General features: G+C 39.8%; 1 protein-coding gene across 1 annotated transcript; it reads right to left on the bottom strand.

The window, feature by feature from the left end:
* Positions 1 to 2,893: 2,893 nt before the first annotated feature.
* SERPINA7 (serpin family A member 7) lies at positions 2,894 to 8,138 on the bottom strand (the record flags this gene model as incomplete). Its single annotated transcript, XM_082681917.1, has 5 exons — positions 2,894 to 3,153; positions 3,698 to 3,845; positions 4,550 to 4,823; positions 5,902 to 6,537; positions 8,087 to 8,138. 5 exons carry the CDS (start codon positions 8,136 to 8,138, stop codon positions 2,956 to 2,958), a joined length of 1,308 nt encoding a protein of 435 aa, XP_082538043.1. The 3' UTR covers positions 2,894 to 2,955.
* Between the last annotated feature and the right edge of the window lie 4,571 nt (positions 8,139 to 12,709).

Genomic DNA, 12,709 nt, shown 5'->3' on the forward strand with positions numbered 1-12,709 from the left:
CATCTGGGATAAGAATTTTAGGTCAGTGGCCACCTCTTTTCCATGTGGGTATTTAGATATCAGGTCTTTTCCATCCTGTTTTTCTGCAAAGGCAGAATTTTTAACCTGGAGTCCAAAGAAACTTCAAGGATGTCTAAGGGCAAAATTCTGAGAATCTATAAATTTGTTTATGAAAAAAATTCATATTTAATTTTGCCAGCCTCCAACCAAAATTTAGCATTTTGTTCATTTATAACTGTGGGCCACAAACCACAGTAGTGGCAAATGTACCTGTGATTTTGTCACAAACAAAGTTCACATAATTTCAAAACAATTATACTTCCTATTACTTTGGAAAGAATGTATTTATTATACCAGTTATAAGATCTTATTAATTAATATGTTATGATGGAAGCATACATATTACTATATCAGTCATTTCAATTGTATTATTTTTTATAATTATATTTCAATGTTACTGATGGCCTTTGTAATCCTAAAATTTTTGGCATTTAAACTATTCTGAAAAGAGGCACATACATTACACCAGACTGCCAAAAAGCTCTTCATCTGCTTGGTGGTCAAACTAGATCATAAGTAAGTCCACAATCCAGTTCAAAGGAGATGGAAAAAGAGTGAAGGAGGTACCCAACTATTGTAATGCCCTGACCAGTAAATGTCACACCACACCTACACTCATATTCCATTAATTAGAACTTAGTCTCATGGTCACACTTAGTTGTAAGGGAGGCTAGGAAATGCAATATATCAGGGAAGCCTTGTGGCTATGATTCTGTTATAATGGAGAAAGGAAAACAGAGCTGATGAAGTTCATACGATGTATGCCACTACTCTTTTGTACCCTGTCCCCCAACAAGTTTTCTCCCTTTTGTTCTAAGAGTTTACCCATAGATTTTTCTTGGTTTTTCTGAGTAGAGAGATTTGTTTCCTCCTTTACATTACATTTTTTATAATGTGTATTTCTTTTTCTTATCTTGCTGTATTCACTAGGACCTCCAGTATAAGTTTAATAGAAACAATGATAGAGAAAATACTTGTCTTTTTCCCAATTTAGTAAAAATTCTGCTGTGAACTTTTACTACTGAAATATTGGTATAGGTATTTTATGGTTAACATTTTTGAAATTACGGAAGTTATCTTCTAGTCCTAGTTTGCTAGAATAAGCTGAGATTTATATGGTGAATAGTGGTAGTTCTTCATGATCTGGCTACAGGAATGAATGATTGAATGAGATTTAGTCTCTGCTTGAAAGACAGTGTCTTGGTAATTCCTGACTTACCCCTGGAGAAACTGATATTCCTCCAAGAACAACCTCTGATCCAATTCATTTGGGGAGGTTTAGGAAGGTGCCTATATAACATTAACTCTGGCCTCTGGATGTAGGGTCTGTGCCAGAGAACATAAATCTGCAAACTGGGAGACCCACACTACAACCTTGGCTTTGACACTAGGCTCCTGGCTGATGTTGACCAACAAGAAAAACAATTAATATTTACAAGGCTTTTTATCAGATGTCTGACTCTGTGATGAGAACATTACATATTCTGTAGCAAGGAATGTTCACAAAATCCTGCTGACACGAATATTATTAGTGTTCCCATTTTACAGATGAGGAAAACAAGGTGCAAGGTTTAATACGTTGTCCAAGATCACAAAACAGTATAAGTAGCAGAGCCAGGATTGTATTGTAACTTCAGTGAAACCAAACTGCATGTTAGTGATGACTTTTCTGTGCTATAAATCACCTTCCCTTCCTGGGCTTCCAGTTTATTATCCATAAAACCAAAATGCAAACTATACCAGGAGTCAGCAAACCTCCATGCAAATTGTCTAATAAAACACTAGAATGTTTGTGGGCTACATACTTTTCTAAACATATCTATTTAGTTCAATCTGGAAGCACAATATCTGCAAAAGCACTGATGCATTTATTATTATTTCCTTGTCACTGAAGAGTTTCGTCTTAGGGCTAGAACTTCAGACAGTACATCATTAACAGTCATTGTACTATTTATGTGTACTGAATTCTAATATTGGAGATTTGAATACGTATTGTCTGAGAGGAAGTCTAGTATGGTGGATGGGAGTAGAAGGGCATGAACAGACAAGGGAAAATTGCTGAAGGATCTGAGGATAGGGAGGTATCAAACTTCAGTGAAACTAACCAGGAGATTTATACTTGAGCAAGTGGGACTGAGGTACAACATTTGGAAAGGAGTCTGATTAGAATACAGAAAAGGAAGGGCCATGAGATATAATATGAATGAATCACTTTCCTTCTCCACTGCCAACTTATAGCTTATCAATAAGGAAACTTTTTAGGGGCAAGGTGGGCTTGTACAGTGAAGTTCATCTCTGTCTCTATTGCTTTTTTGTCCCATGCTTGTTAGGTCACAAAAGCGACATCCCTAGCAGTAGCTCTCAGTCGGTGACTCAGTCCTGTAGTGAAAACACCTTTTTACAACCCACCAATGGCAGTTCTGGCAAGAACACAGAGAACAATTTTGATGGGGTGGTAGGAAAGAGGTTGAGAAGTTCATACATAATCTACTGCATTTATGTTGCTTAATATTCATTGTACTTATTATGAAAATAATGGGTTAGGAGGACCTGACCTGCATTTCAACTATTCTCCGAGAGGGCAGAAGACAGAGCATTTGTCAGCCCAGTAAAATTCCTTGGAGCTAACTAACTGGGAGCTAACTAACTGGGGTTCTGACAAAGAGGATTGCATTGACATGGGGCCTTCTTTTGCTTTGGGTAATGAGTCACTCATTGACTATCTGAACATAAGAGTGGCCTCTTTCACACCCAATGCAGTTCGGCTAGGGTCCAGTCTCCACCCCTGTACAAAGGAAAGCACATCCAAGCCCACATCGATCACATCAGGCTATACTATTTATTTATTTCTCATTGCAATAAGCACATGCAATTAGCCAACAACCTCTTTCCCAACTACACTTCTGTTGGGTCCACAATTTTCCCTAGAAAGAGAATACTCCTGGTGTTTTTCTCCAATATCAACAACAAGAAGGATCTATCAAACTGGATGATAGGATGAAGAAGAGTTATTTCAGGCTGATTCAGAAATCTGACTTCAGGGACAGCTTCAGTTCCCTTTTCACCAATATGCAGCACAGCCTTGTGGGCAGCCTGTGGAGGAGGGGGAGAATAAATATTGCTGATCCCCTGAAGAAACAGGAAACATCTTTGGAACAGTTTAGAAGCAGGAAAGAAGAAGGAAGGATGGGGCCACCCCTTTCCTGTATTGTGTTGATGGTGCTTGAATATGAAGGACACTTGTCTGAGTGTAGTTAATGACTCTCTGGTGATTTTAGAGCTAGATGTCAAGGAACCACCACTCTTTCCATGGCTTTCTGCCTCTAGAAGTCACTTATTAAGATTTCCCCTGCCCCCGCCACCTCCTCAAGAACTGTATCGCATCAGAGTCAATTCTTATGATTAAGTTCTTCTATCAGAATCATTTAGGACATGAAGGTCAAGGATGGAAGTAACTGTTACAATGACTTGTTTGGGGGTAATGAGAATGGCCCTGGAGTAAACCTGGCTTAGGAAAAGTCATTCTGCCTCTACAGGCTTCAGAATTATCACTGATAAAATGAGAGAGTTGAATTAACTGACTCTCAATGGCTCTTACATCTAAAGGATATTAAAGGACTCTAATCTACCAACTTACATTGGAAAGTTTAAGACCATTGTCCTTTGTGAGTCCAGAAAAATCAGCAGTGTCAGCAAAGGCATCCTGGATGCCCATCTTCAAAAGGATGGCTCCAAGGTCATATGTGGCAGAAATGGAAAACTTTGGAACAAACAAGTTAATCCACCTGTGGAGAAAGGGGAAGGGAACATATGGCTATCAGTACACCAAGCTCATGATTCCCTCCCTCTCTGTCTCCATGTTATTGTATTGGGCGTTGCTCCTCCCCTAGGTATTGACAACCACTACTATGCAGGCCAACACGTGGCACCAAAACCTCAGAAGTTATCCTGGAAGGAATGCTCTCTGGTTCAGCCCATTTGGGACTGCAACAATGGAAGTTGGAAGATGTGACCCACTTATAATCTCTGGGGGTGTTCATGAAGGTTGGGAAGCCAGTGGCATGAATGTCAATGGGTAGTACCAGGGGGAATTTCATCGTTTTCCATCTAGCACTTCCAGCTCAGTATGAAATATCTATCAATATCCTACCCATCCCCCAAGCTCCACTTGGACTCTGGGGAAGGCACCAATTTACTAGCTGGCTGACTTTGGATAGTTCATTTTATTTTTCTAGTCCTGATTTCTTCATTTGAAAAATGCCTATAATACTATCTCCTTTGCAGGTTTGTTGATGTGTTTAGGTGAAATAAAGTATGTAAAGTGCCCAGCAAAGGGATTGGCAAAGAGTATGTCCTCACTATATTGTAGTGATCAACACACACCTCCTAAGTGGTTCAGAGTGAGTCTCCTGCCTCTGGGTTTCTGCTGAATTCGGTCTCTGTGCCATTATGCCCACCCTCCACTTCTCACATCATCTAAGATGTTTACCCCTTCCGCAGTAAGCGGTTCCACTTCTTCAGTGTTTTAGATGACATGGCCCCTTCCACCCACTCAATCTGGCCCTCCTTGGGAAGGACAAAGAGTGCCAGAGCATTCTTGCTGTAGTCCATTTGCAGCACTGTGCAGTTCAGCTCTGTATCCACCAGGTGATAGTATTGTTCAATCTGGTGCATCATGGGCACTTGCACTGTTGTGGTCTTGTCCACTAAGAAACTGGAACCCTCTTCTGTCTTGGATGGATCAAAAGGATTTGCCCACTGGGCTTAAAATACAAAGAGAAGAGAGTTGTTTGTTTAAAACCAGTATTTGTGCCAATATGAACTTCTCTATCAGTCATCTAATCTAGTAATTAATACCACCACAGAGGTAGGTACCTTCTGTCAACCAGTTTTACAAATGAGTAACTGAGGATCAGGGAGAGAATGTGACTTTACATGTTCTCCCAGGTAGCTGGTGGCAGAGCGAGGAGTCACACCCAGGGTTGTTAGACTCCATGTTCAACAGATGTTCCATCTGTGTTCAGAACCACTATACTTACACTAAACCCATCAGAGCCACAGTTTCCTCTTCCGTAAAAAGGCATAAGCACATCCAACACACAGGGTGAAATGAGACAACAGATCTGTTCTGCCGTTTTATCCGTCTACAAGTGTGTGATTTGTGGCCAAGAATCGTTCACTCCTCCACCAAACATGGCTGACATGTGCTGTAGAACCAGCAGAAATCATTTGGGCACAGCACCTTCAGGAAAGAGTCACATGATTCTTGTTGTTACAAGCACCAGCTTTAGAATCAGACAAACCTGGGTGGGAATACCAGCTCTGAAACTTATTAACTGTGTGAACCTGGGCACTTGTGAAGATTAGATGAGACAAAATGTGTGTAAACCACACATGTAGCATGGTGCTTAGTATATAGTGGGTACATAGTACATGATAGCGACATGATAGTCTTTATGTAACATGCCCAAGAATGAACAGCAAGTGAGGGTCACTTTAAGGTTTAAAACTAATTCTGTTTACCTGCCAAGTGCAAGCTTGTCTCACCTCACCAAATCTTTTGGAAACCATGATTCTGTAGCTAGATGTGAGGAAGGTGTTCATACCATTGTAACTAACCTCTCTGAAAGTTCCCTCTCCCTAGAAATTTCCTGGGCTCAACCACGAGCTGTGTATCCCTCCTGGAAGATCCAAAACTACACACAGCTATGTCCAGTGAAGCAGGTCACTGTAGTATAAGGGACACCTACTGATGCCAGTGAGAAGACACCACGAGCTTCCCCAAGTGCCCCATGAAATTATTGGAACACTGAACTAGAAATGGACATCTTAGAACCTTACCTTTAAAGAAAATATAGTTCACCAGAACCATAATGGTGTTTGGTTTGAGGTCTTGGATGAGGCCCACAATTTTCCCTTTGGTTTTCCTCTCCACATGACTATTGATCTCCTGCTGGGCTGCAGAAACATTGGAGAAGTTTGTAGAAAAGACTTCAGTCTCATAGAGGTTGTTGACATCATGCAAGAACTTTGCCAGTGGTTTCAGCTGCTTCCCAATGAAAAGGGCATTTCCCATCTGTAATTCCAGCTCCTTCTTTGGAAAATTCAGTGAACAGATCAGGTACTGGAAGCCCTGCTGGATCTCTGCCATTGTGGTGTCTGTAAGGTTGAACCCCAAGCTTTCCAGGATTTGAGTTTGGGTGCTGGAGCAGGCCCCAGTGGAGAGCATGGCCAAAGCTGCAGAGATGCTCACAGGGGAAAAGAAGATGTTCTGATCTGGAGTCTCCACGGTGAACCTCCGGTACAGGTTGAATGCAAAGTCAGCATTGATAGATGACATCTTATAGAGAGTGGCATTTTGTTGGGGGGAAAGGCAGGAGGTTATTTTGCCTTCACAGCTGTTAGGTGGTGCACAATGAAGCCCAAGTACCAAGAAAACCAGATAGAAGAACAGTGGCATTTTGGAAGGAGGGTAATCTATAAGAGATGAGGTGAGAAAACCATTGGGGATCTTAGCTGGATGAAAACTCTGAACCAGAAACACGTAATATTCACCCATTGTGATTAGTAAAACTGTAGAAAATATTTACTGGTGTGCTCACTAGGGCCTGTGGGGAGGCCTTTCTCACCTGAGAAACTGATGCCACATCTAATAGGAGCAGGAAATAGGTGGCCTCCTGAGGCCACAGAAATAATGGCAAGGACTGTCATTCAGATGTAATAGTGACATATGAAAACTCTGGGAATAAATCAAATTTATGGAAATTGAATTACTTTTTATTTGAACCAGAGGCAACCTTTTGGAGAAGGAAGACTCTTTAGATAAAATTAGCAATCTCTCTGCTTACATTATTTTTTATAGATAAGAATTTAAATTTTTTTTAATTTGGTGTTTTTCTTAAGGTAAAATCTATGAGAGATAAGAGAATACCTGTACTTTTCTTTGGATAAAAGACAAAGGAGAATAATTTTCACAAGATATGTTTAATTGGAATGGAAGGGTGGTAGTTTATGGAGCCATGTATAAGGTCATGACCTGAAATTAATGCACTCATGCAACATATGGAAGTCACAGGAATATTTCTAAACAACAGGAAGATTAAAGTATAGTTTTTGCATTTCAGATCTTCCACCATCAGTATCATCTAAAGAGTCATATTTAAGTTGCAAGACATCTTATCACTATTATTCTTAAACTCATTCAGGTTTCTTTTAATTATTAGAGCAGAAGCCAGAAAATATGATGTAAGATTCTCCGAGCCTGGATGAGTATGAGGCAGCAGAGAAAGGGAGTCAGCTGTGGAATCCAGTGACCATGGATATGAGTGATAGGAAGGAAGAGATAGCCCTCCATTCTCTTCCTGAGTGATCTCATCCACTTCCAGGAACTAAACTGCCATTGCACAAAACTACATACTGTATTGCAGAGTGTACTGTGTTCCCAGCCATTTGTCCAGCTGCCTACTGCATATAGCCAACAGAATGTTCCACACATACCTCAGTTTCAATTTGGAAATCTCAGTTTCCTAAAATAAACGCATCATATTTTTCACCCTCAAGGCTGCTCCTTCATCTTCATTCCACCTCACTGTCTATTGAGGCTCCCATGCCAGAAACCTGGGAGTCATCCTAGGGGCTTCTTCATTCTCATTTCCCACATCTAATGAGTCATGATGCCTTATGAGTACTACCTTCTAAATACCTCTCAAAACTGTTCCTTTCTCTCCCTTTCTATTGTCACTGCCTCAGTTCATGGACTGAACTACTTCACCAGCTCCTAGCAGGTCACACGACCTTCAGTCTCTCCCACTCCAATCCCCCTGCTTCTACCCTTCTATCCAATCTCCACATTGTCACCAAAGTCCTTTTTCTGAAAAAGTCACAGAGGCTGGTAGGAGGTCAATTATCAGATGATCACACTTAGACCTTGGCCTCTAGAAGTAATAATTTGGAGCTCATGGTTATTTGGGATTCTGACTTGTTGATAGAGATGCTCAAGGTTCCAAAAGAGAAAAAATGTACTTACAGCACATGCCCAAGAAGCCACTTGCATCTCTCAGAAAGCAAAATCTTTCCATTTTTATAACATGCCCTGTATTGCAAAAGTAGAGTGTTCTTAGTTACTCATTAACCCCAGGCATTAGCCCTGGGGTGATAGTTTCAAAGCTGGTGTACAAAACCAAGGCCAAAAAGAACAAAGTGAAAAATGATAAGGATAGAACTTTGAATGATTGCTTTGCTGCCACATCCTTCATCTATAACAAGAGAGGAAGAAGATTGTCAGAGCAGGCAGGGCCCACGTTCATGCTAGGAAATGTGTCTTTTCACCAGGCAGGATGAGAACCAAGGGTAAACATGCCAAAAGGCAGCAGGGCAAAGATTATTTTCTCCATCACAGCCAAACAGTGCTGGGATAAGCAGCCTTTTGAGAGAAAAATATACATAGGCAGAGGCTGGGTGTATCTCTTTTAATGGGTGCTGTAGAAATTACTTATGCATTGGCTTGTAGGAGATGATGTCAAAGGTAGCTTCCAATGCTAGACTTCTGATGCTATACACATCTATGTCTGCTCAGGGGGAAAGCAGTCCTGTCCTCTGGTCACTAAAATCATCTGTGCCATTGCCTGTGTCACAGGCCCCCAAAAGAGAACACAGAAGGAGCCAAGGAGTGTGGAATCAAAGATTTCATTGTTCGGTATTCACTATGTACTGAACTGTGTGCTGCAAAGAAGCAGTGGGAGCAAAGAGCACTGGACTCAGTCAGGAGACCTGAGTTCGACCTTGCCTCTGCCAATTTCTAGGTCTAGTAGTAGTAGTAGTAGAAACTCCTGCTTATTGAGTATTTACCATGTGCAGGATGTGATGTGAAGCATCTAATTCCAGACACTCACTTCTTCAGGACTATGTTAAGGATATGTGTATGTTAAGATTGGGATGAATGTTGAGGAAATGGGAGCTAGTTTGAGATAAACTTAGATCACAGTCTATGGTAGGACTTGGAAACCAGGTTAAATAGTGCAAACTTTACCTTGAGGGCACTAGAAAGCCACTGGAGGATTTTGACAAAGCAGTAACTAGATAGAGGGTGATTATACTGTGACATTGTTTCTTCTCAAGCAAACATAGACAGAGCTCCTACTGTGTGGAAATGACCACACTTAATAATGGGATTTCAAAATCCCACTGCTGCTATCAGTCCTGAACCCAAGGGATCTTTCCAACTACCTGACACCCACTGCCCAAACTGAACAGGAGAGGGCACACCTCACATATAGGATGGTCATGGGTGTATTTGTCCTGCAGCAAGGCAATGGAAAGCTCAGATCTCCCAACACTGAAGTCAGTCCATACTCACTCTTGATATACAACATACAGTCTGCTCTCTCAGTTATAAGTATTTGCTTCAGACGAAACAGGCAGACTATCCAGAAAGAAAACTTCCAAAGTTGTGCCCTCTGGCGGCATAGTCAGACAATGGCACAGCTTATTTTCTGCTGTATCTGATTCAGCTGAGCTTTGCTAGCAGGTAGCAACTGCAAGATCTGTTGCTGACAAATGAGAAGGGCAGCCCTCCGCCCCCCCCCCACACACACAAAGACTCCCCTGTTCTGTGCTCTGGAGTCCTGTGCTCCTGTCATACCTTTGCTATGTAAGAACTGTGTAATTTGGGGCAAGTTACTTAACACTCTTGAACTTAAGTTTCCTCTCTTCTAGAGCAGAATGATAACAATCCCCACATCATGTGGTTATCAGGAGTATCAAGTAAAATTTAGAGGTGGTATATATATAGCTACTATATAGTACCTGGCACATAGCAGGGATCCAGAAACTGTTCATTCTCTTCCCCTTCATCTACTATCTTGATTCTCTTCCCCCACCCCAAGTCTCCATAGTCCCTGTACTCCACCTCCCTCCCATTCCAGACTACTGTTCAGTTCTCCTTTCTGGTAACACATTCTCCCTAAGATGAAATTGATGGATTGACTGTTAATGTGTGAGATCTTCTCTAAAACTTATATATTTTTATTTTTTTTAAAATCTTTATTAGAGTATAATTGCTTTACAATGGTGTGTCAGTTTCTGCTTTGTAACAAAGTGAATCAGGTATACATATACATATATCCCCATATCTCTTCCCTCTTCCGTCTCCCTCCCTCCCACCCTCCCTATCCCACCCTTCTAGGTGGTCACAAAGCACCGAGCTGATCTCTCTGTGCTGTGAGGCTGCTTCCCACTAGCTATCTATTTTACGTTTTGTAGTGTATATATGTCCATGTCACTCTCTCACTTTGTCCCAGCTTACCCTTCCCCCTCCCCATATCCTCAAGTCCATTCTCTAGTAGGTCTGCGTCTTTATTCCCGTCTTGCCCCTAGGTTCTTTGGACCATTTTGTATTTTTTTTTTTAGATTCCATATATATGTGTTAGCATATGGTATTTGTTCTTCTCTTTCTGACTTACTTCATTCTGTATGACAGTCTCTAGGTCCATCCACCTCACTACAAATAACTCAGTTTTGTTCCCTTTTATGGCTGAGTAATATTCCATTGTATATATGTGCCACATCTTCTTTATCCATTCATCTGTTGATGGACACTTAGGTTGCTTCCATGTCCTGGCTATTGTAAATAGAACTGCAATGAACATTTTGGTACATGACTCTTTTTGAATTATGGTTTTCTCAAGGTATATGTCCAGTAGTGGGATTGCTGGGTCGTATGGTAGTTCTTATATTTAAAATAATTATTTTGGTCTCGTGTAAAGCTGCTGGAGCTAGCACATTGAATAAAGAATCTCTAGGAAGTGCAGCCATATCAATAAACTCAACCAGATCTAAAAATATGTATCTCCCTTATAATTCAGAGTACCACTTAATTACTTTGTCATTTCATTTGATATTCCCCTTATAGGGTTTTCAACTCCCTTTACCTCTACTAGACCAGATAATCAATTTCAAAGTTTCATAATTTCATCAAAATTTTTTTCACAGAACTGGAACAAATAATCTTAACATTTGTACAAAGCACAAAAGACCCTGAATAGCTAAAGCAATCTTGAGAAAGAAGAACAGAGCTGGAGGTATCATACTCCATGATTTCAAACTACACTACAAAGTTATAGTAATCAAAACTATATGACACTGCCACAAAAACAGACACATAGATATCAATGGAAGAGAATAGAGAGTCCAGAAATAAACCTATCCTTATATGGTTGATTAATTTATAAAGAGGAGCCAAGAATATATATACAGTGGGAAAAAGACAGTGTCTTCAATAAATAGTGTTGGGAAAACTGAACAGCCACATGCAAAGAATGAAACTGGACCACTTTCTTATAGTATCTACACAAATAACCTCAAACTGGTTTAAAACCATGAATGTGAGACCTGAAACCATAAAACTCCTAGAAGAAAATATAGGCAGTACACTCTCTGACATCAGTCAGAGTGACATTTTTTGGTTCAGTCTCCTCAGGAAAAGGAAATAAAAACAAAAATAACTAAATGTTACTACATCAAACTAAAAAGTTTTTGCACAGTAAAGGAAACCATCAACAAAAGCAAAAGGCAACCTACTGAATTGGAGAAGATATTTTCAAATAGTATATCCAGTGAGGGGTTAACATCTAAAATATATAATAAACTCACACAACTCAATATATATTTAAAAATCTGAATAAAATTGGGCAGAGAATTTGAATAGACATTTTCCCAAGGAAGACATACAGATGGCCAACAGATGCATGAAAGCTGCTCAATACCCTTAATCATCAGGGAAATGCAACTCAAAACTATAATGAGATATTACCACACACCTATCAGAATATCTATTATCAAAAAGACAACAAAAAGCAAAAGAATCTTAAAAAGAGTGGATATATGTATGTGCATAACTGATTCAATTTGCTGTACACCTGAAACTAACACAACATTGTAAATCAACTATATTCCAATAAAAATTTTTAAAAAGACAACAAAAAAGTGTTGGTGAAGATATGGAGAAAAGGAACCTTCGTGCACTGTTGGTGGGAATGTAAATTGGTGCAGCCACTGTGGAAAACAGTATGGAGATTCCTCAAAAATCTAAAAATAGAACTACCATACAATCCAGCAATTCCACCTCTGGGTATTTATAAAAAAAAAAAAGAAAAAGAAAAAGCCCACTAATTTGAAAGATACATGCACGCCAGTGTTTCTTGAAGCATTAATTACAATAGCCAAGATATGGAAGCAACCTAAGTATCCATCGATAGATGAATGGATAAATATGTGAGATATATATATATATACACACAATGGCATATTATTCAGCCTTAAAAAAAGAAAGAAATCTTGCCATTTGCAACAACATGGATGGTCGCTGAAGATATTATGTTAAGTGAAATAAGTCAGAAAAGACAAATACTGTATGATCTCACCTATACGTGGAATATTTTATAAATAAATAAACAAACAGACTCAGAGATACAGAGAACAAACCAGTGGTCACCAGAGGGGAGAGTGGTGGGGGATTGGGCAAAATAAGTGAAGGAGATTCAGAGGTACAAACTTCCAGTTATAAAATAAATGTCTCAGATATATAATATACAGCATAGGGAATATTGTCAATAATATTGCAATAACTTATTATTATAAGTTATTGTAACAA

This window comes from Grampus griseus, assembly GCF_964374135.1.
Source record: "Grampus griseus genome assembly, chromosome: X".
Classification (NCBI taxonomy): Eukaryota; Metazoa; Chordata; class Mammalia; order Artiodactyla; family Delphinidae; genus Grampus; species Grampus griseus.